Source organism: Lytechinus variegatus, chromosome 7 (assembly GCF_018143015.1).
Source record: "Lytechinus variegatus isolate NC3 chromosome 7, Lvar_3.0, whole genome shotgun sequence".
In the NCBI taxonomy this organism is placed as follows: Eukaryota; Metazoa; Echinodermata; class Echinoidea; order Temnopleuroida; family Toxopneustidae; genus Lytechinus; species Lytechinus variegatus.
This window is the reverse complement of record NC_054746.1, coordinates 23,247,925-23,270,148: the sequence shown is the minus strand read 5'-3', so window position 1 is coordinate 23,270,148 and position 22,224 is coordinate 23,247,925. Positions and strand designations below refer to the sequence as shown.

The following is a 22,224-nucleotide window of genomic DNA, read 5'->3' as shown; positions in this document are numbered from 1 at the left end:
ACGACCGCTCCAACAACGCTCGGCGGTGTGACCAAGTCTTAACTGTTTTCTGAAATTAGGGCCAAACTTTAAAAAGTCATATCTTTCTTATTTTACATCCGATTTCAGGGCTCGAATTAAGAATTTAAAGGGGCAAGGCCATTTTTTTAAAGGGCACTTAAGGGAAAGGGCAGGCAGTTTTCACTTCATGGGACATCCAAGGCCACCAAAAAAAGGGCATCAATAATAAATGCACTTTTCAATGGGGCACATGCACTGGATTACCGCAGGGCACCAAGGCCACAGCAAAAAAGGGCAGTTATTTTGGCCTTAAGTCTACAGATATTTGAAAGGGCATCAAGGCCATTTCTGAGGGCATCTAAGGCCATGGCCTTAGATGGCCTTGGATTAATTCGAGCCCTGCGATTTTGATCAAATGCTCAGTGTTATCCTTGTTGGATTTTTTTCTCTTTATTCAAATCAACTTTTGGGGGGTGGACTTGTCCTTTAACATACAAGGGCCATTCAGTCTGGAGCAAGTTCCACTAGTCTGACTGAGGCATGAATGTACACATCCATGCGAAGAACCATATTGAAAGCTTTTAGTGTAATGAATGTGTCTGGTTTTTCAGTGAGCTATGGTTGACAGTTTCAGGGGTTTTTAGTCAGGGTAACTTATCCTGAAACCAACAGCCTGTCTCCTTGCCAACAGGTTCTCTATGAATGAGTGATGAACATGCTGCACAGAGAGGTACTAAATGAAGCCCGTTCAGACATCAAAACATTCACATTGGAACTTGGCAACGAAACATCATACAAGACTTTAGCATAGTTTAGGAACCGTTCAGACCCTATCAACTGCTATCAATGTCAGATGAAAAGTTTTCCAATGCACATGTTGTAACTGTTGGCTGCTGGACCTCATCAAGATGCATTATGTTCTATAATCATGTGTTCAAACAACCATGCACAGGTGACTTACAATCAAATGCTCTGGCAAAACTATTCTCTGACAAGTGTTATATACATGTATATCGTAAGTCTGTGTTTAAAGTCAAACCATCCATGTTCAAACACAGGAAACCATTATGAAGCTAAGGTGCATGTACCATTTGAATAATAAAATCTCGCTTTTGAATAGCGCTTAATACATCAGAACGTCTTTAAGTGCTTTTATAAGGATATGCCTACATTACCATTGTCATTGGATACCATTCTAGAAATGTTTCATGCACCTGAACATGGGGTTAGAATGAACTTGGTTTGGTATCTCATTACCTGGAAAGCTAACAAGGACTGAGGGGTATTGCTCAAGGTCTCACAGTAAATGAATGAGCTGTCTACATGTACATACATGTATATCTACCAACCAATCAACCTCCCCACACAGTTTATAGAGAGAACCTGAATTCTGTTTTCATTCTATGACAGAGAATTCAAAATTATATGTAATAATAGAAAATACATATCAACTTGAAACATTTTTAAGGACTTCAGGTTGAGCATTATACACTCCTGAAAATCTTATAATATGCTGGCTCAAAAATTCATTTCAATTTCATTATAATATATAACTTCCAAACTTCTTGACCCCCCTCCCCCAAGAAAAACAAATAAATAAACAAATAAATAAAAATGAGTAAACTGAGACTTCAGATGAAACTCATCCTAGAAGAAATATTTTGTTTTAAATTCAGAAAGCAAAATATTGAGAGGTACAGGACTATGAAATTTTCAGCAAATTTTGATTAAAAACAAGAGAGTTATAAATTTTAAAACTTTTAATCAATAGGCTTTAGGGCTACATGCTTGAAGCCAAAGCAGAGTAGAGCAAAATCAATCATTGTAAAGTTAATTGAGCGAAACAACAATAATGTTCGGATGTAGGGAGCAAGACATTTTTCTCATTTACTTGCAAATGTGAAAGAGGGCTTGTGGGTACAGATAATCCATGTTTCTCAGTCCCCAGGGGCAGGGGCCTCGGTATAAAAGAGGTTCTCAAAGAATAACACATAAATTGTGCAGAGACATATTCATAGCATATGAATGAAAACATATATCTCTCTGAAAATTCAGAAATAAAGTTATTCGTGAAACAAAGACACACCATAAGCAATTTATGGACCTTACATACATTGTGAGCTTGAAATTAAAAATTATACAACACAGCTTTGGATAACTTAGATATACATGACGTACATGTATAATCAACTATTTTGTTATGATTCTGTATTTGATTCACTGTACTGTATATTTCAAACATAAGGAACCATTTCCCATTGTATTGAATTAACTTTTTTTTCATGAAATGATAGCTTAGAACAGTTAAGTGAGCAATGCACACTGCCCATCCCATCACACTTTCACACACGGCTGTGAGAAGAGAAATTTTCACTTGCAAATTTCTACGAGTTAGCCAGAGGCATATAGGCCTGATTATGTGGGCACATCTAGAGGGCTGCATGGTAATTTGTGTGGAGCACTACTTGTCTCTTTCAATAGTACTGCCATCTCTAGAAGAAAGAAAAGCCCTTCCTCTCGACATGTTCGCGCAATTTCTCTGGGTGCTTTTTTTTCTCCTAATATTCGATTCTAGCTCACTTTCTGTGAGAGGGAATTACGGAGGGTTGAGGTTGTACTTTCGAGCAGATTATAAAGGTTACTTGTCTTCAGGGATAGATGTTAAGTTAGAGATTGATTCTAAAATAAATCAAATGTAAGTTGACACCTGATAAAATACAAGGATAGGCATGTATTTATAAACTCATTATCATCACAATAATATGTAAATTGCCCAATGTATCCAATATTACAGCTTCTAAGGGCTTTTTTCTTTAGGAAAATACAAACTTGCATGGAAATGTAAACATAATTGGGCAAGATTTTATCTGTATATTGGTATATAATATCCATGTATAATAGTAAATAAGAATTCCTGTTTCAACAAATAAGCCTACTCTTTCCTTCATTGTGCATCTCTTATCAGTTGACTTTAGTGTTGTCCACGTTTAATGACAAGTAATTTGGAAAGATAACTTTTAAGGTTAAACAATGAATCATGTTTATTCTTACATTAATTCATCTACTGATGATGTAGACTCATTATACAGTTGGTTTGAGTAGTACATGTAGGCAAGCATGACTCACTCAGTCACAGGTAGAAAAAAATACACTAAAGAGTGCAAATTAGGTGTTGCTGTACATTTGAAGATAAAGATCTCCAGCGAATATAACTTATTTCAACAACTGAAAAAGAATGTTCCTCACTTCTTGACACTGCAAAAAGTCGGAATACCGGTACTAAAATGCATACATTCATAGTATTTCAGTTCTTAGAATAGAAATTATTTTTAAGTGTACTGTATTAATACATAAGTTTGGTACATATAATGTCTAAAATATTTTCCATTTCAAAAAAGCAATCTGGTAAAAAGCTGATAATGAAAGGCGGTGGTCAGTGAAAGCTCAACAACTGTAAAATATCTAAAATTAGTCTTGTAATAGGAAGAGGTAGCAAATGGTTAATGTAAGAATGGATGAAGTGTAAAAGAAACATACCATAATGTTATTCATGTGCTTGCTATTTTTTGTTGCAATATTGATACATCTTTGACAGAGTCAATGTATGATTCACAGTGCCCACCATGCTTTGCTAGCATGTAATAAAAGATTCAATATTGGGAGCAGCTGGTGCCACGAGGTAAAGACAGTTTCGTGAGATTGTGAGGGAGATGGCGAAGGGTTGATTTGATTTATTTACCAGGTCTACTCTAGATGTGGACATGTTAGAGAGTATCAGGGTCAATATGGCACCGAAAGTGATACATTACATATACAAGTAGCTGAAGATAACATATTATAAGAGTGGCCATTTCTTTTCTTTTTTGCAATATCTTTTGTTGTTTGCTATGAGGGATTATTCATTTCAATAGGGTTGTTATCAAACAGCAACATACATGTAAATGATTGGTCAGTCAAAATAAGTGGCTTACAAGTTACAGCAATCTGCTTAGAAAGATAAATGAGTACAATCTCATTTTCTGAAATCTTCCAAAGCACATATCCTTTTCAAATCCTGTTTAGGATATATTGAGCACTGAAATATCCTGTAAGCCTAATGTACATTTAACATTGTTCTTGCCTTCCTGAAGAGGGGATCTATATCACAACAGAATTACAACCCATAAAAAAAATCATAACAGCACCGTACTCTTAGCGTATAACTATCTACACTTACTTAAATCCAACTTCAATTTTTACGCTGACATACAAAATACATGCACGATGAACAATTTATATCGCCTCAGTATTCAAATGACTTGCCTGAAAAACAGCTACCAAGTCTCACGCATTATGCGTGAGAGTCAAGCATTTTGGACTCTTGTTCATCCCCTCAAATCTCTGTCTCACGCAACTATCACAGCCTATCCCCATACATTTGTACACAATGTCTGTGATCTCACTCAGATTCACAGAAAATCTCACGCATAGCTGATATTTGGACTTGGCATCTCTGGAAAAAAATGCTATAAACAATAATAGCATTATTTATCATGAACTCTTTATGTATGTATTTGTCTCTAAAATTTATTATGTTTATTATTGCAATAATTTCTTGTAAATGGAATACTTGCTACATGTATCAACATTCCTAATTCTTTATATACAGTTGTTTTGTCTTAAATCTTTTATGTTGCTAATGCACATCTTTCTTGATGGACATAAAACATGTTTAGAACTTTACATCAGCATTTAATGGAATTACATGTAATTCCTCATTATTACTACCACACTAAATTATGATCGTGCAGTTGCCAAGTTGCTCCCCTTGCCGTAAACATGTAAAAGATTGATTGCATTAGTGTTGGCATAGAAACATAGTTTGATTACTCCCACTTTGACTCGGTTGGTATGGTGACCTGGAATAACTGCAAATTTGCAAAGGAAAAAAAGAGCAAGGGATCATTTGCAAACCTCTCAGTTTCATCTAGACTGTCAACGTCCCCAAGGTCCTCATGTCTTACTAAAGAACATGTTAACAATTCAATTTACACTAAGAATTTTTTAAATGAATTTGTACACTTGTTTTGTGCACAAAAGGTGACTATCAACAAAATTGTTGCATGCACTGTACTTCAACATTTATGTAACACACCTCTTTAATACTATCAAACACTATACTTTGCTGGTCCAAGTACTTCTTAAATCATAATATAAGAAAAGTTTGAAAACATGATCAGACATTTTTTTTTCGACATGGAGTCTGAGGTCAATTCAAAACATAAGTACCTACATGTACATGCTTTGTAATTGTATGGATCATGCAAAAGACATTGTAAATTAAGATCTGATCACAAGTGGTTGCTTTTGCTGTCCTGAGTATTATGATAAATTTTGTTTAATCTGCTCAGTAAAAATAGACAAGCAAAAACAAACAGAAACAGGTAATCAATAACTTCTTGTTGCTTCAACCTGCTTTGACTCCATTATGTCTATCACTTCCAGCTTGCAAATCAAATAGTAGAAGCAACAGGAATATTTTCCTCATCCTCATGTTTCTAGAACCAGGAGGAGAAATTCAAGAGGATGACAACACGGAGAGAGAAGGGCCTCATCATCGGCTCCATCTCGTTGAGGTTTTATTTCCATCTCTGTTCGGCCGCATGCCACGGGGCATGCGCATTGGCAGGTGGGCTTACGTTACTCTGACGCAACCGCCTCCCCTCTACTCCACACATCTCGACCAGAAGCATCATCACTGGTGAGATGCGTGTCCTGAGAGAAGCAAGCCGTACCATGACTCATAGAAATGAGGCACAGAGTAGGGGGAATCAAACATCACCGTCAGGGTTTCTTGTTGATTTTAGATGCGACATACATGAAAAATCATTTGCTGAATCATGTTATTCGCACACTACACTATTCAACTTACTATAATCATTAAGAATTATTACTGTTCATACATTATACTGTTTTATATACATGTATATGTATTCTTATTCATTACCAAGAGTGAAAAGCATAAACTATCAAGAACTATTGAATTGTAAACTCTAAATGAATGCAAACTATACATTTACATGTACATGAACAACATGACCATACCACAATTCCAATTGAAGAGTTGACATTTAGATGGTAGCCAATGAACTGACTTTTTAATACCCACACTTAAACAACATGACAGCATGTATGAATAAACCCCCAAATACTGTAGGAACAATGCTATGACAAGATCAGAAACTGAAAAAAAAAAATCAGGCCTACATAATTCATCAACTCCATGGCCTGCCTATCATCAATTTCTTCAGAGCCTCCATTGATGAATACATAATAATGAATCCTAATTTGTCGCCATGGATACAATAATCACCCCGTGGAATAGATCTGTGTACCGATAACCATCAGAATTCAGAATAAAAATGATCTTTATTTGGCCTTAGCACAGAAAGTTAGATTTTTGCTCCAATTAGCTGGGGGAATAATTACTAAACATCCAAGCAACCCCCCCAAAAAAAAAAATAAATAAATAAATAAAACAAATGAATAAATAAAAATAAGAATAAATGAAAATTAATTAATAAAAACATGACTCACATCATTCAATTTGCCATATCAAATGTGTATGGTTATTTTGTAAATGAGTGATTTGATGTTTTCTTAATAAATCATTCAAAATAAAGCAACTTAATTCATTAGACAAAGGATGCTACAAAATATCATAATAGACCTGTGTACATGTAGGTGTACATGTACATCATAATATGGTGGTATAGGCCTAATTATTCAGAATATAGTTCTTTGATGTATTTTTAATGAAATGGAAGTAAATAAAGATAAAATATTGTATCTACAGTAGTTTGTGCAGGCCCAAACAATAAAAAAAAAATTATGTTAATATTCCCCACATGAATGGACTTTAACATGTGCTATGATCTGAAAGAATGGAAAGCTTTAATTATTCATTCACAGAGCCCCTTTATAATACTTCCTATTGATAAAGGTAGTGAGGAAACTGATGTACCACTTCTCTATTCAGCCATGACATGGAATGCATAGAATGCTATGTGAATTTCACTGTGCATTCTTCAGGGTTGAAGAGGTGTGTTTACAATACATGTACAGCACTGTAGGTATTCAATAAAGCTCCATGGACTTCTCTCAATCACAGATTAAACAAAATGGACAGTTAATAGGGGTAACGATCCCTTCAGTTGATTCCAGTCCAGTATGAACAACATGCAACCTTTTTATCAAACTTTTTAAAATTATTTTTTTGTACAATAATAGAAATAGTGATTTAATTTAATAAATAGTCACTCTATAAAAACCTGTAAACTGTGTAAGTAATTGCAGTTTCAACAAGCAGACTCATAGTAGGCCTACAATGTATACAAGTATTAAAGCTCTACCGCTCTATTGCAAGTTTCATTGTATTGTATATTGTAAAGGACAATGTACAAGCAATCTACCAACATGCATGTAGGTCTACATGTACATGTATTTGGCAATTATGCAATAATCATTTACGATCAATTATGAAATGTACTATGTTTCAACATTCAATTTCAGCAATGTATAGTCAGTCAATGCCTCAAAGAGAAAAATAAATCCTTGAATACTGGAGGTCTTTAGCTGGGATTTCCTCCTAAGTTCAATTTTCCACTGACATGCATGTTTTTCCTGTACAGGGGAAAACTAGTGACACAGATTACATATGTAAGTAGTTTGACTACACATGTACAAAAATCTGTGTCGGTACAGCAGAAAGAATAACTATCAGTTGCACTAAAAATGGAACATGTAAAGTGCTGATTTATTCTAATTAATTTTGATTAATCATTTTATTTTATTTTTATTGTTATATATATATATGTAGGCCTTTTTACGTATTTGAAAATATTGTTTCCGTGGTGTTATAGCTACAGTGGACGGCAGTGGTCGGCCCAACTGGCAGAGAAGAAATAAACCTGTTTGCAAAATCACAAGATTTTTTTTTATCACTATATAAATTGTTATATCAAAACGTTAAAAGACTGAAAAAGTGACAGATGAATAGTTTGAAACTCTCAAAGTACAAAAATACAAATACAAAAATTACAAAGTTTAATTTCTTTGGCAAAAAAATTAAAGTTCAAACTTTTCATATTTATTAGGCCAATCCAAAATAACACCAGTCACTCTTTGCTTTCATGTACATGTACAATGCACATTTGTACTTTACAAACAAAATGAAGTGGGTGGTAATTGGGCACCCATATATAACCCCAATTAATTTTCTTATTACTCTCATATGATTTGTTCCTTTCTCCACATAATACATATCGTTTGATATGTGAATCTTAAAATACCGAATGTAAATATAAAATCCAGATCCTGATCTTCTTGGCCGAGAAGGAAATTTAGTGTAAACAAATTTTATCTACAGAAGCAGAAGGAACATACTGTACATGTATAAGGTCAAGAAGTACAGCAATAAATCTTGCTCAAAAGACAAAGCTAACAATCAATGCATGGACTCTGGAACCTGAATCTAATAAAATAATAAAAATAAAGCTAATAACATTAGAAACTGAGGAAATGTACTCATGTATCCCTTGGCTTATTTTGTACTTCATGTGAGCACAGCAGAGCAGCATTTGGTCTATATGTACATTCATTTCTTCTTGAAACAAAAAAAAAATTACAGAAAAGCCCCTCAAAGATTTCCACTTTTATTCTGTAAGTTGCACTGTGGCTATATCTTACCAATTCTAAAATAAGAACTCTCACTGCTGTACATTTATTCTATCAATGAATCACCAAAGAATATCCAGCATCTTTTTTTTTTGGGGGGGGCATTTTTAAAATTGAAGGTGGTACAATAGAAACTGCTTGGGGATGGTTTCTACAGTATGCCTTAGAGTTGACGCCTTCAACTGTGTGAAAGCACACACTATTCTGACACTCTGTTCCTAAACAACCAAGTACACAAAATAGGCCGACAACTACAAAGAGTTTTCAATCTGGAACTTGCTCTACCTCTCAAGCTCCAAGTGGAGAAGGTGGTCAAAGTAGGTGTCTGGATGTACATGTATGTATACATGTACATGTATTAGAAATTCATGGTTTACTGTCACAGCTTTCACTGAATATGGATATTGATTATTGTGTGAAAGGACTGAATACCCCTGTGGTAGGTTCAGTGCCTCTTGGCTATTATCTCAGTCGCCACAATACTGGAGCATGTTGGCACCATATGACACTGTTTATTGGGGTCGCTCCAAATCAATTGCAATATATCTTCTGATTTGATTACATGGTCTTCAAAGCATCCTCAACTTTGAGATCATCCGACAGTTTATTAAATATAATTCTAAGCTCAAGAAAGTAACAAGGCAGAAGGGTATAAAGATTCACTTTTTTTCAGTTTCAACAATATCTAATAACTATTTCTGTTGAGGTTAAGGTCAGGCGCAGTTTGATAAACATCAATGGCAAATGAACTTGCATGTTGTTGATGATTTCCAAGTTTTACAGACACCAATCTTCATCTTGCATTTGACTTTGTCTTTCAAATCACCAGCATAATAATACCTTTTATGAAATATACCAGTATATCAAATATCGATCATTCCTGGTTCCAGCAGATTGATTCTACAATGTAGGAATCGGTTCTAGAAACAACTGCCTTACCAAAGGCAATTGCGTAAACTTTATTCCAAACCACAAAGTTACATGCTAGTACAGCTCTACTGAGGTCACTGCACTTAGCTCATTTTCAAACTTTAAATACAATAGAGATCTCCTTTTTAAAGTGCCAATGAAATGTTTATGAAGACTCACCTTAGCCTCACCCAAACCAAGCTCAAGACTCTCAAGAGACTTCTCAATGATATCAGTCTTTTCCTCCACCAGGTTGGAATCACCTGGTTGGTCTTTCTTGAGCATCTTGAGGCTCTGGTAGAGGCTGTTAAGGATGTCATTATGTTCATTCTTGAGCTGTTCCAGACCCTTGATCACCTCCCTGGTGCCTGTGATGATCTGCTCCTGGGACAGGTTCTGCTGACCTCCGCTGCTGTTGTTGGGAGTGGAAGGCTTCGACCCAGACATTGCGGAGATGTTGATGGCGTGACTTGATCAAGAAGGAGCCAGGGGATGGGAGGTGACAGGGGTAAAGCCCCAACTGGTCCGTTTGGTACTACCCCTCTTGTGTCAGGGATTGGTAGTTATAGCCGCTTTGAAGATACAAATGAACAGTCTGATGCTAAGCAAACAGGCACTAGTGATTTTCTGTAGATTGGAAAGTAAGTTTGGAAAAAAGACAAGAATAAAACATAATGTTGGCAAACATACAATAAATGTTCTATACTGTAAATAAGTAATGAAATTTCAAGTCTTCAACACAAAGAAGGGTAGTTAACATTATCTGACAAACATTCCAGATTAGTGTGGCTGACACAGAGCATAATATCAATTTTGATTGATACTGGTACATTTGATGTTTTGCATTGATTGAGGGATAACATTACACTTTTTCTCATGATTGCAATAATGCATTTCACATGTAAAAATAGAATTGCCACTCTATATATTTCAAAAATTGTTATAGTTTGGACAATTTTAAGTGGCATCCTGCAAGTAAATAAAACTAGAATAGCAGACAAAGGTCAGTACTGAACCAGAGATGCAAAGTTCAAATACCATAGGGCAGGGAGCCATGACTGGAAGTAAGACCACCAATCGTTGAGTACAACGTGTATGGGGACATGCTGTGATGTAGATGAGGAAAAAGATTTTGATGGATGAGCAAAAACCCTTGATGAGAGAGTCTTACTAAAACAAATACACAAGTCTTGATAATAAAACAACAATAATAATTCTGATAAATTGAACTTCTATCATGCCAAATCCTTTCTGTATAGTGCTCAAGAGACTGAATGTAGTTGGTATATACATGTATCTGCCAACTAAAAATATTTCCAGTTTTCTATGTATTTGGTTTGGAGAACAGCAGTATAAGAGACGGGCTTTGGGAAAGAGCAGTCATCAAAATATATCCCTTAACAAAATGATAATTTGTTTACAAATGTTAAATAATATCTCTTTTTTTCATGTACTGTTTGCACTTTTGCAGCCAGCAGGTGATCAAAAAGACAGCATAGACCTACGCTACTACACATGAACCCTCCATGTTGGATTTATTTAAGTGTGTATAGACTCCCGGGATACCTCAACAACCTGTCAAACACAGCCATCAAACAATGAACAAATACAGCATATGGCAGAGCGTGGTCAAAGATTAGTGCAATCAACATGCTCCATGATGATCCATTATCTTATTAGAGATTTAATCTATTTTAGCTTGGTACAAGGTCAGACAAGTGCATGTAGATACACAAGCCAATGTAGAGCATATATAGGCCTAATGGCAAAGCCATGTACAAAATCCGTACGAGAAAGGATATCTCATGCAGTTAACTAGTACGGATGGGCACAAAAAGAATTTGCTGTTACAGTAGGCCTACAATTGCATATAACTGCACTCCTAGTATCATTTCAAATTTCTTGGACATCCTAAAATGCATGTGTACAGGGAGGAACATAAAATTGATTTAAAAATAAAACGGTTACGTTCAATGGAGCCTATAAGGCAGATATTTTTTTAAAAGCAGTATTAACTGTCTGAAGAATGACATCCCACTTTATAGCAAAAAAAGGCAAAAAAGAAAAGAAATGGGGGGGGGTCATGAAATGCAAATTTTATCACAACATTTCTCTTACAGTAAAGCCATATCCCAAAGACAAAGACACAATTTACAATTCAAATTTCAGGAACCTCGCAACAAAATCTTAAAAGGTTTCCTATCGTCTCATAAAGATTCCACTTCCCAGGAGAGCAATCAATGAAATACATCGATCAAAGATATGATACAGGAATTTCTTTTCAGTCCTGTATACATGGCTAATAATGCTCCATTCCTAAAATGCCAATAGTATGTAAATCCTACTACAAGTTTATTCTTCTAGATCCAAACTTATGGATGCAGAATACTTGGGATTTGTATTTCCTGCAATCCAAGAAATATCACAATCATGCTCGATGAATGTAGAGCGCATGAAACACGTAGGCAACGAGTACACAATGGATATAACATTTTCTAACGGAAGGGAAGATTATTTTCCGTTTTACATCCTCGATGCATCCGTAAGTGCAGTGGGACCAAGCCTTTATTTGATCACTGAATTTTTTAATGTACAAACCACCATTTTTTATTATTAAATGGTTGCAATGAGCGCCACATGGGGTTTAATTCCTTATGACCTTACGTAAGATTCCTGTACCGGCTGCACAGAAACGTTCGTAGCTCTACGGAGCATTATAAGAAGGCCCAGCCAGATCTTTTGGACTGTGATGTTTAACATTGATCAACGATGTAAATGTGACATCAGGCATCGCTGTGACATTACTGGTTGTAACAGTGGCTCTGTTAGAGCATTGCTGGCGCTTCCATGTACAACGTTTCTGTGCAGCCAGCTCTGGTTACTTGATTTAACAGAATAGAAATAAAAATAGAAATGCAATATCATTCTATGGCATAGTTGTTTTACATAGCTACGTCAGATATCAGCAATACTAAAATGAAATAACTCTTTTTTGCGTTTCAACAAGTTTACAGGAGTGGATCTCCCAACTGTTCTTGCGAAGGATGACACCAATCTTTCATGATTCGTCTTCATCAGAAAGACATGAGCAACATGAGTAATGAAGAGGGAGAAACTTCATCCAAGGCCTTAGAAGGCTGAAAGGGGGGTAATTGAATGATTATGGAAACACTGCATTCAGTCACTGCAAACAAGAATCTTAATTTCTTGCATTATTCATTCTATCAATCAAATCTTGCAGTATTTCTCTGATGGCTCTGGCAAACCCAGCCAGTAATACAACACTTAAAGGGGAAGTTCACCCTGACAAAAAGTTTATTGTAAAAATAGCAGAAAAATTTATGAAAAATATTGCTGAAGGTTTGAGAAAAATTCATCAAATAATTAAAAAGTTATTAGAATTTCAATTATTTGATTTGTGACGTCATATGCGAGCAGCATTCCTACATAGCGAATGGTAAAAAATCAATGAAATGTCATTTTCTCAGAAAATTGAAAATGGTTTTCACTGTAACTTTTGTAAATCAAAAGACAAATCGTTTCACACCCGATCATGAAAAGAAAACAAAATTAAGTCATCAGGAACCATACAAAATTTGAAATTTATGAATTTTTTATTACATAACACATGGGACAGCTGCTCGTTTATGACGTCACAAATCCAAAACTTTGAACTCTAATAACTTTCTTACTCTTTAACGGATTTTCCTCAAACCTTCTCCAATATTTTTTACTATTTTTTCTGCTATTTTTACAAGAAAGTTTTCTTCAGGGTGAACTTCCCCTTTACAGGAAACCAAAATACAAAGAGAGAACCCATTTTATCAGAAAGAATAAAATGAGAGGAGCAATCTAAAATCAAATTGGTTTAATACATGTAGAATAAGAAAGTTATGGACGTTTAAAAAGTCTTGTTGTACTTTCTATGGGGATCCTCAAATTGGCAAACATGCTTCAAAATGGCTGATTTTGTGAACATTTCTCCATTCGTTTTGTACACAAATTTTCAGATTTTCCTTTACTTTACATATTTCACATTATCTCCTCCTGACCTTGACATGAGGTTTGAATTATATTTTCAAGATGCAATGTGAAAGATAAGGGGGGAATGTAAAAATTTGTCTACAAAAAAAATGGAGAGTTGTCCTCAAAATCTGATCCTGAAGCATAGTGGCCAATTTGAGGATCGTACAACAAGATTTTTTTTTAATGTCCATAACTTGCTTATTTCTTTAACCAATTTTGATGAAACTTGTTTTAAATTATTCCTCTCATTTTACTCTTTCAAATAAGATTGCCTCTTCTTGGGTTATAGTTTCCTTTAATATAAAAGCAGTCTGAAAGGGTTACTGTCCCAAGGATAGAAAGGGTTAGGATGAACTACATGTATGCAATGTGCATAGCTACAAGTAATTCATCAGAGTGGAATTATTTAAAATTTATTGAAATGTTCAATTTTCAACATTTGGCATTTCCACAGTTGAATGGATGGATAAAGCAGAATGTGCTACGATCACAATGATCAATACACAACTAAATTTGTACACGTCAATCATCAAAGCAAAGAGTGATTTTGTTACAAAGATTTAAAAATATGCTTATTTTCAGACAAATCTCATCATTTTTAGTCATGTTCTTTCTTCTTTATGACTTTCGTGTGAAAAAGATTACAGGATGTCATCTATCATCAACTCAGCTTCTCAAATAACATTTCTGTTTCAGAAAGTGTAAATTTGTAACAAATTTGTATGAATCTTTTAGCATACAAAATGAACATGCATTTCAAAGAATTAATTCACAAAATAGTGCAACTGCTATCATAAATATTCAGCAGAAGCTACAGGTTTGCATAATTGTAGATTTCACCCCCAAAATGTGACTGTGCTTGTATTTCTCAAGGAACACTGCATGTTACTTACCATTTATTGATACTCCAGTTGTATAAGTCCATTTTACATGTATTTCCAAATTACTTGGTTTCCATTTGGTTTTCTCTTTTTATGACATCATTAAAAAAATACTGTAATACTTATAGGTTGACCAAACAAGCCATAGTGCACTCCTCACGAAACATGTGTAGTTGTCACATTCTGAAGACTTTCTTGAATTAGAATAATTGCAACATATCCATGTTCACCCATGAGCTCAGGGATGCTAAACATCCCAACTTCTGCACGATGATGAGAATAAGTGATGCCTTCCCACCCACCATCTATGCTCCTACTATGACTCGGTGCCAGGAACGGCGCTCACCCTCTCTCTTGCTCTCACAACGTGTGTGCATTAATTGTGTGTGCATGAATTAGATGTATGTGTGGGGATATGATTCTTTGCCGCTGCGTTGGAGCGTTGGTGTTGTGTGTATTCTACCAGTGTGTCTGTGAGCGACAGTGTGTGTGTGTGTGGAGCAATCCTGTCATGAAATCAACCTCTGCGTTTCGTTTCGCATGCTGAATCAGAGTGCCTCTTTGCCGATTCTGAATTTCCAATAACCTGCCTCTCTCTGTCTCTATCTCTGCTCCGAGAGTGAGATGAGAGATGCATGGAGTAGCTTAGCAGCAGCCAACTTCCTCATCACTTCATGAATATGTAAAGATCTCTCTGGCAATGCTTCGGTTTTACAAGGATATTCGTAAGATACCCATCAAAATCCCCCAGATCAATACAACCTGGAGAAAGAAATTTACAGGGACCATACAGACATCATTTTCCTTTAATTTTCCTAAAATTTCCATTAATCCTTCTACAGCATTGGACAGCTGTCATTTTCTTACACCCACAATCCCACAAACACAATATACACAAATTTAAAAAAATATGTGAAAATTACTAGGGTCTATATTTCTACTAAATAGACTTTGTAACAAATCCAGTAGCAAACTTCTTGGGGTTTATTGCACCTTACAAGAGCTATTTTGGGCACATGGTGGGCAAATTTCTCTATATGCTATTTTTTTGTGGGGCGGGGGGGGGGAATGCTATGAAAAATACAAGCCATTGTTATAGATTAGGGTAGTGTTGGAGGTTAGATTTTATATTTGGCTTCATGTGCAGATTTTCCATAGGAGCAATTGTTGCCAGAGCAAATGTTATGGAACCGTTAAGATATTTACTTCATGCAAGCCATAAATGTCTCAAAAATTAAGATATAAAGAAAAGTATTTTTATGTTTTCAAACCTATATCCAATACATAACTTCAACTTTACCAAGTACAAGATATCTTGCAAATCAGTTTTGATCAATTTTGCTCTTCCCTCTGTCATTTTTTTTTTTGGGGGGGGGGACTTTTTCTATTTTACTATTGTTGCATTAACCCATTTGTCTTCCATTTTACTAATTACAAAGCTTTCAGTAAAGTAAAATTGTATAATTTATTTCCATTTCCATCCCTTTCCAATCCTGCCCACATTAATGGAATTGATTTCAGCCCCCACCGAAAGACACGATGCATTCTAAGGCGACATGACTCAAATATCAGCCATGCCTTCAGGCTGCTTCCTAAATTAAATTCAAGCTTTCTACTACTTACCCCTACAAAACACAATAAAGCATTCAGTCAGTTCAAAAGTGCATATAATGAATAGGATCTCTGGAGAAAATTCCAGCACTTTCTCTTTCATTACTAGTAATCCATTCATGTTCCTTCTTCTTTACTCAAATCCTTGTCCCTCACTCTCATCCAATCTTCTTCTTGCTATTACAAATAGACTACAAAAGTATTTTGACATTTTATAAGAACATTACCAAGTACCCCCCCCCCCCAGATGTCTTCATCATCCATTCGGGATGGATAGTGCATCATTCTCTAACATCACATTCTAAATGCTCCTTTAATGCAAATGATGATTATTCACGACTTGTTATCTATCACCACACTGCACATTTGTACAAAGGATAACATGCTACTGGTAGGCAGAACTTTGCAATCTACAGCAAGCAGTGATGTGAACGTCACATGTGAATGTCACATTACTGATCACTACCGATGACTTAGTACTGTAAGTAGTTTGGTCGCTAAGTGTGAAAGTGCAAATACTATCTTGAATACGGTACTAACAGGACATGCATGTAGTCCTACATGTAGTACATGCCCAATTTTACTTCAGATCCACCTTGAAGAGACAGTACACAAATTTACCCAGGACCAAACAAAGGGCTGACAATCACTCATTTCTGTTATCCCTTTTCCGATTTACCAAATTGAAGACCCTCCAATATCTGATCTATTATTAGGTAAGCAAATATCACCCTGAATGATATAAAGCAATAGCAAGCTATTGTATCAGATACAATAGATGGTACATGTACATGTATAATGAAGAGACATACAAACTGTGACTATTTAAAGATAAGTATCCCAAAAAGTCAAATCTAGATCTGCAACTTTTCTCTCCTCCACTCTCCAGACTAAATGCATAAATCAACATTGTCCTGGAGGTGCGTGGTGTGTGTGTTTGTGATTGAAAAGGGGGGTGTTAGCTACAAAACAAAAATAACTTGTAAAAACTTCAAGGCACTGAATGTGTATGATAGGTTTAGGGTGTCGAAAATGCCGGGAACAAAGAGGACACACTTCAGGAATGAAGACCATCAATAAATAAAAATTGGTCTTTATGGAATTTATAATAATAATAGAGGATACTTATTAAGCGCATAATAACTGGTCTAGTTCTCTATGCGCTTTACAAATTATGAATAAACAGAACACAAATATATATACAAGAATAAGTAAATGATTCACAATTTAATTACAATACATGTATAAGCAGGAATATAACATGGGGTACATAACCAAGTCCATCATATATGTGTATATTGGAAAGTATTTTTGAGTTGGATGAAGTTTAAAACCATTAGGGTAAAATTTTTAAAAGTACTTAGAATGGAGAGTCACATGTTTAAACATTTGTTAGGGGTTAAAGAAATGCCAGTTATTTCAGAGTAACTTTTGATATTCCAGTCTTGGAAAAGTGTTGTAACCATTCAATTTTTTATCTATCGACTCCACATATGAAAAATTTGAAAATCTATTGGGATCTCTCCTAGATCAAATAATTTTCATATAAAATTGCCAGGTACATGTACAGTACTATTTTTATTTTTAAAAAATTACACCAGTTTCAGGTCATACGAATTCATATTCAAAGTAACGAACTAGTAAAAAGAAATTGTGACAGACCATATTTTTAGGACTTTACAACTTATTAAAGAGGGGGGGTTAAGGATGGATTGAGAGTTTCTGGTCATGCATGTGTACATGTAGAAGTAATCATCCCCTTACATATCGTCATTTGATTCACATTCAAGTGCATGTATTTGCTGTAATCACTGAATAGTCTTCACTGCTTTGACCTCCAACTGCATTCCATTTCTATAAAGTATTGTGTAAACTGTGAACGTTAAGTGCCCTTGGTTCAATGAACAAATGGCACACTCCCACAATACCCATTGTTCACCAAGCATGCTACTCTACCATAGGGAATATGCTGGTTTCTAAAAATACAATTACTCATGTAAGTATTCATAGTGAATATCTTTATAATTTTGAATGGTACAAATTGACTGAAGATAATATGTACAAAGGAATGGCATTATATGCTCAAATTTCATTAACTCAAATAACTGCAGTGACCAGATAGTAATAATTTTAAAAGAAAGTCTTTGAAATTCAATTCAATTTATTTTTCTCAGTATAAAAGAACAATATAAATAGTACAAACAAGAAATAAATCTGACATAGACATACATAGTATTATACTGAAAGGGTAGCAGCCAAAAAGAAATTAGCCTTTTATAAAATGTAAGTGAACTATTACCATACCTATACCAATTACCAAACAGGCCTACAAGTAGAATTAGTAAAGGCTTGTCACATCGTTCTGTGCAAGCCTTGACTTGTGTGTGATTTGTGGATTACTATATTTGCTACCAGCAAGTCGCCCTCATTGACAGTATCTCACATGCAGTAGCCCGCAGAAGCGCACGCAAGTCGGATTTGCACACAGAAAACTTTTTAACCCATGCTCAAATCTTTGGTGGGTGACTTGCGGGCAATGATCGCAATCACCCACAACTCAATCGCAAGGCTTGAAAGGAACGATGTGACAATGTCTTAATAAGATTTGACATGGTTTTTATAAGCTATTACACTGTAATAATAGCATAAAACATGAGTGTACGTACACTGATAATCAGTGACAGAGATACATGTATGTAGTCATGTCATTATTGCTTGGAAAACAAGAATCCTTTAATGATGGTATGACATGTATGCAAAAATATTAATATGTAAATTGCCCTGAATACAGATAAAATATACAAGGCATGTTGTTAGTAGATGGGTCTTTTGCTCCAAGGCACACTACAATACAGGACAAGCCCATGCCTGTTTATTCACATTGAGCATTTTCAACATTTTCAGCCTACCAACTTTACCTGCAGTAGTGCTAGAACTACAAGTGAGGTGCCATGTTCCAGTTTCTTTAAGCTCTTGCTATCAGTTCAGCGGGTTCAATGTTTTTCCCTAAAACTTTGGTCCGTTTTGGTTCACAATGTATGTATTACCAAATAAACAAAATATTAATAAATATTTTTAAAATGACACAAAGTCACTAGAATAAACCAACAAATGTAGACATTTTAAAACTGCCGCAAGCTCTGTAATACACATTAATTTGTTTCTGAAAGAATATGTACCAGTTACGGTTGTAACACAAATTTTCGAAAGAAACTTTATTTTCATTTTTTGATCAAAAATTGTTTTTTAAGAAGCCTGAGTTAGATTAATTTCAAAGTACCGTAGATGTTTGATGCCATCGAGCACCTGTAGGCCTGCATCAATGAAATTTACTTATAAATTGCCATTGATGTTGTGTATAAAACATCTAGGGGAAATAATAGAAGTGTTGAGGGTAGGGGAATAGGAGGACAATTTCAACTCCTATTTCCTAGAAATGCAAAAGATATTTGTTTTTTTAAGAGCATTTTTTTAAGAAAAAAAATTGCCCAGATTGCACTAGTTCTAAACTTCATTGTCAGATTCAATGGTGGACAGCTTTTAATTAATGCAGTGCCCAAAACTGGAATCCTCAGTCTTAACCCCTATCAGCGACCTGCATCCCTTCCAGCTTCCATCACATAGCCATACCCTTGGCTATTCTCATCTACATGTACATGTACAACTGTGTAAATAAAGGACTCCCAAGAAGGGGAGGGGGTACAAAAAATAGTGTCAGTAATTTCATAAATTTAGAATCAATTCACTTTCAACATTTTGACAGTTCGTTTTTCAAAAAAGTTCAAACAAATTTGAAATGAATATCTTGATTACAAGGGATAGATTCTGGAAAAGAGGAATTCTTCAACTGCGCTTCCCTTGTGCCCCCTTCTTCACTCCCTACATGTATATCATCACAATCATCATCATCGCCATCAATGACAGATCCAGATAGGGGCACATCCGGCCCATGCTCCCCCCACCCCCTTCTACCCCTGTCTCGATCGGCCATTTTGTTACAATTCATAACAAAAATGGCCAATCGAGACGGGGGTATAAGGAGAGAACTTTTCGTTTTTTGAGGTTCCAGTCTGTGCCCAGATGTCAGAAAAACTGCCACTCATTAGACCATCATCCATATAATCGTGGTAAGTACTTGATTTCTGTTTCAACTATTTATTCGGAGAATTATTTTGACCATACTTCACGCTTGTCAGGTGAGTATGCCAAATTGCATGTACGATCCTGGGCTCCCGACCACTACGCGGCCGGGAGCCCCCTGGCCCTGGGTTAGGTAGCTCTGTGCATTTTGAGGCCGTCACATGAAATGTCCAAAAATGGGCACCATCTTGAGTCCGATTATTTTTAATGAATATCTTTCTACTTTTTTTAAGTTTGTGCTCATTATCTTCTTTTACTTGAATGGTGCAGATACGCGTATGCGCAGACAAGGGGGACTGCTCAAACTTAGGGGACCTTACCATACTTTCCAACGCCTCCTCAACTCTCAGTTCAATTAACGTTAGACCTCATTCTCATTCACACAATAAAAAAAATTGCTGCAGCTCAGCAAAGTTTTACACTATTTTCTGCACAATGTCAATGACTGCAGATGTATATTTGAAGTCACCTTAATTTCGAAGAGAAATTTGTATGAAAATGTCTGGTATGATTTTTAATAATTTCATGTGTTCGGTAATTAATAGATCTAACGTTAGAGATACACTTCAATACATTTTTACAGCAGATAAACTTAGATCTAACTTTTCCATCGCACAGCTCACACAGCCAGGCACAGTTATCAATCGCAGAGAGCCACACGGGCAGCCAGAGACGTTCATTAAATATCTGCCCATCCGCTTTCGCAGCAACATTATTTGCAATCAATTTGGCCAAATTGTTTGAATATATAACACTTACTTTCTTGATTGTTGTACTTCATTGATTCTTCAGGCATGGTGATAAAAAGGATGAAATAAAGAAAGATATTTCACATTCTGTGGTCACAACAAGATCGACATCTGTCTTCGGTTTCCCGATATTGCCAACGTTGATATATGCGCCGGTACGGTATTCCTGCATGAATTACATTATGAACGAATGGGTGTGTGCATTGCCAAATTTTCGTCAAAAGAGGTTGCTGTGAACAATTGAATGGCCACCAAGATGTGAGTGAAGAGCTCATGCAAATACGAATCTCATTTTATTTTTGGATTATTGAAAATGGGGAAAGAACATTAAAATGAAAACTGACATCCAAAACACCAACAATTTACTTAAACAATTGCCATGTTTAAGGTAGTAAGGTTAAATTTGCTCAGATGACATCAAGCAGTAGTACTGAACAAATCAAATACCAACCAAGATACTAACATTTATCTCTTTCCTTCCTTCCAATATTACTTTTTATGATCTTTAAAAAAAAATATTTAATTATTGTTCTTATTATTCAATCAACAAAATAACTTGTTGCAATTCTTTCTGGTGTCCCTTCAATCAGGGTCTCTGGAAAATTGTTCCAACTTGGGTAATTGTCATGACAGTTAACTGCTCTTCAGTATCCAGCTTCAAGGCCAAGGTGCAGAAAATCCTGTTGCGCTAAGACCACGCTGATTCTTTTTAACTGCAAACAGGGGCCGCGAAACGGTTTTCAAAGTGGGGGGGGGGCTGAGCCAAAAGTGGGGGGGGGGGCTGTCCATGCTAAAAATCACATTATATGGTCATTTTTACGTTTTTGTACACGGTTTTGGAAAAAAGTGGGGGGCTGAATCCCCCCCGGTTCCGCGGCCCCTGGAAGTAGAATAGATCTTCCACAGCACTGTACATACTCCTGCACAATTCTACAAGCATGATGATACACCAATCTCGTGGACTGTACTTTCACGGATGATGACGAATTATAACATGGGGTAGTAATAAATCTGTAAGCGCTTATATATGTATAATGCATGTTTTAAGTGTATTATAATTAACCAGATTATCATTTATCATCATTATTTGACTAACAGAAATCAAACTTCATTTTGAATAATTGATAATTTTTTTTAATGTTTGTAAATTCAGGGTAACATATGGTGCTTTTTAGACCAATATTATTTCTACA

General features: G+C 35.6%; 1 protein-coding gene across 18 annotated transcripts in view; it reads right to left on the bottom strand.

Annotated features, from left to right (window-relative positions):
• LOC121418790 (kinesin light chain) overlaps positions 1 to 21,197 on the bottom strand; it is a 78,294-nt gene extending 57,097 nt beyond the window's left edge. For 17 of the 18 annotated variants that reach the window (XM_041612906.1, XM_041612913.1, XM_041612910.1 and 14 more), the window contains exons 1-2: positions 21,042 to 21,197; positions 9,805 to 10,251 (exon numbers count right to left, since the gene is read on the bottom strand). In XM_041612906.1, the coding sequence (XP_041468840.1) occupies positions 9,805 to 10,071 (267 nt within the window). In that variant the 5' untranslated portion in view covers positions 10,072 to 10,251; positions 21,042 to 21,197. Of the gene's footprint in view, positions 1 to 9,804; positions 10,252 to 14,543; positions 14,847 to 21,041 lie in introns of those variants that run through there. The other variant, XM_041612907.1, reaches the window with a different exon arrangement.
• Between the last annotated feature and the right edge of the window lie 1,027 nt (positions 21,198 to 22,224).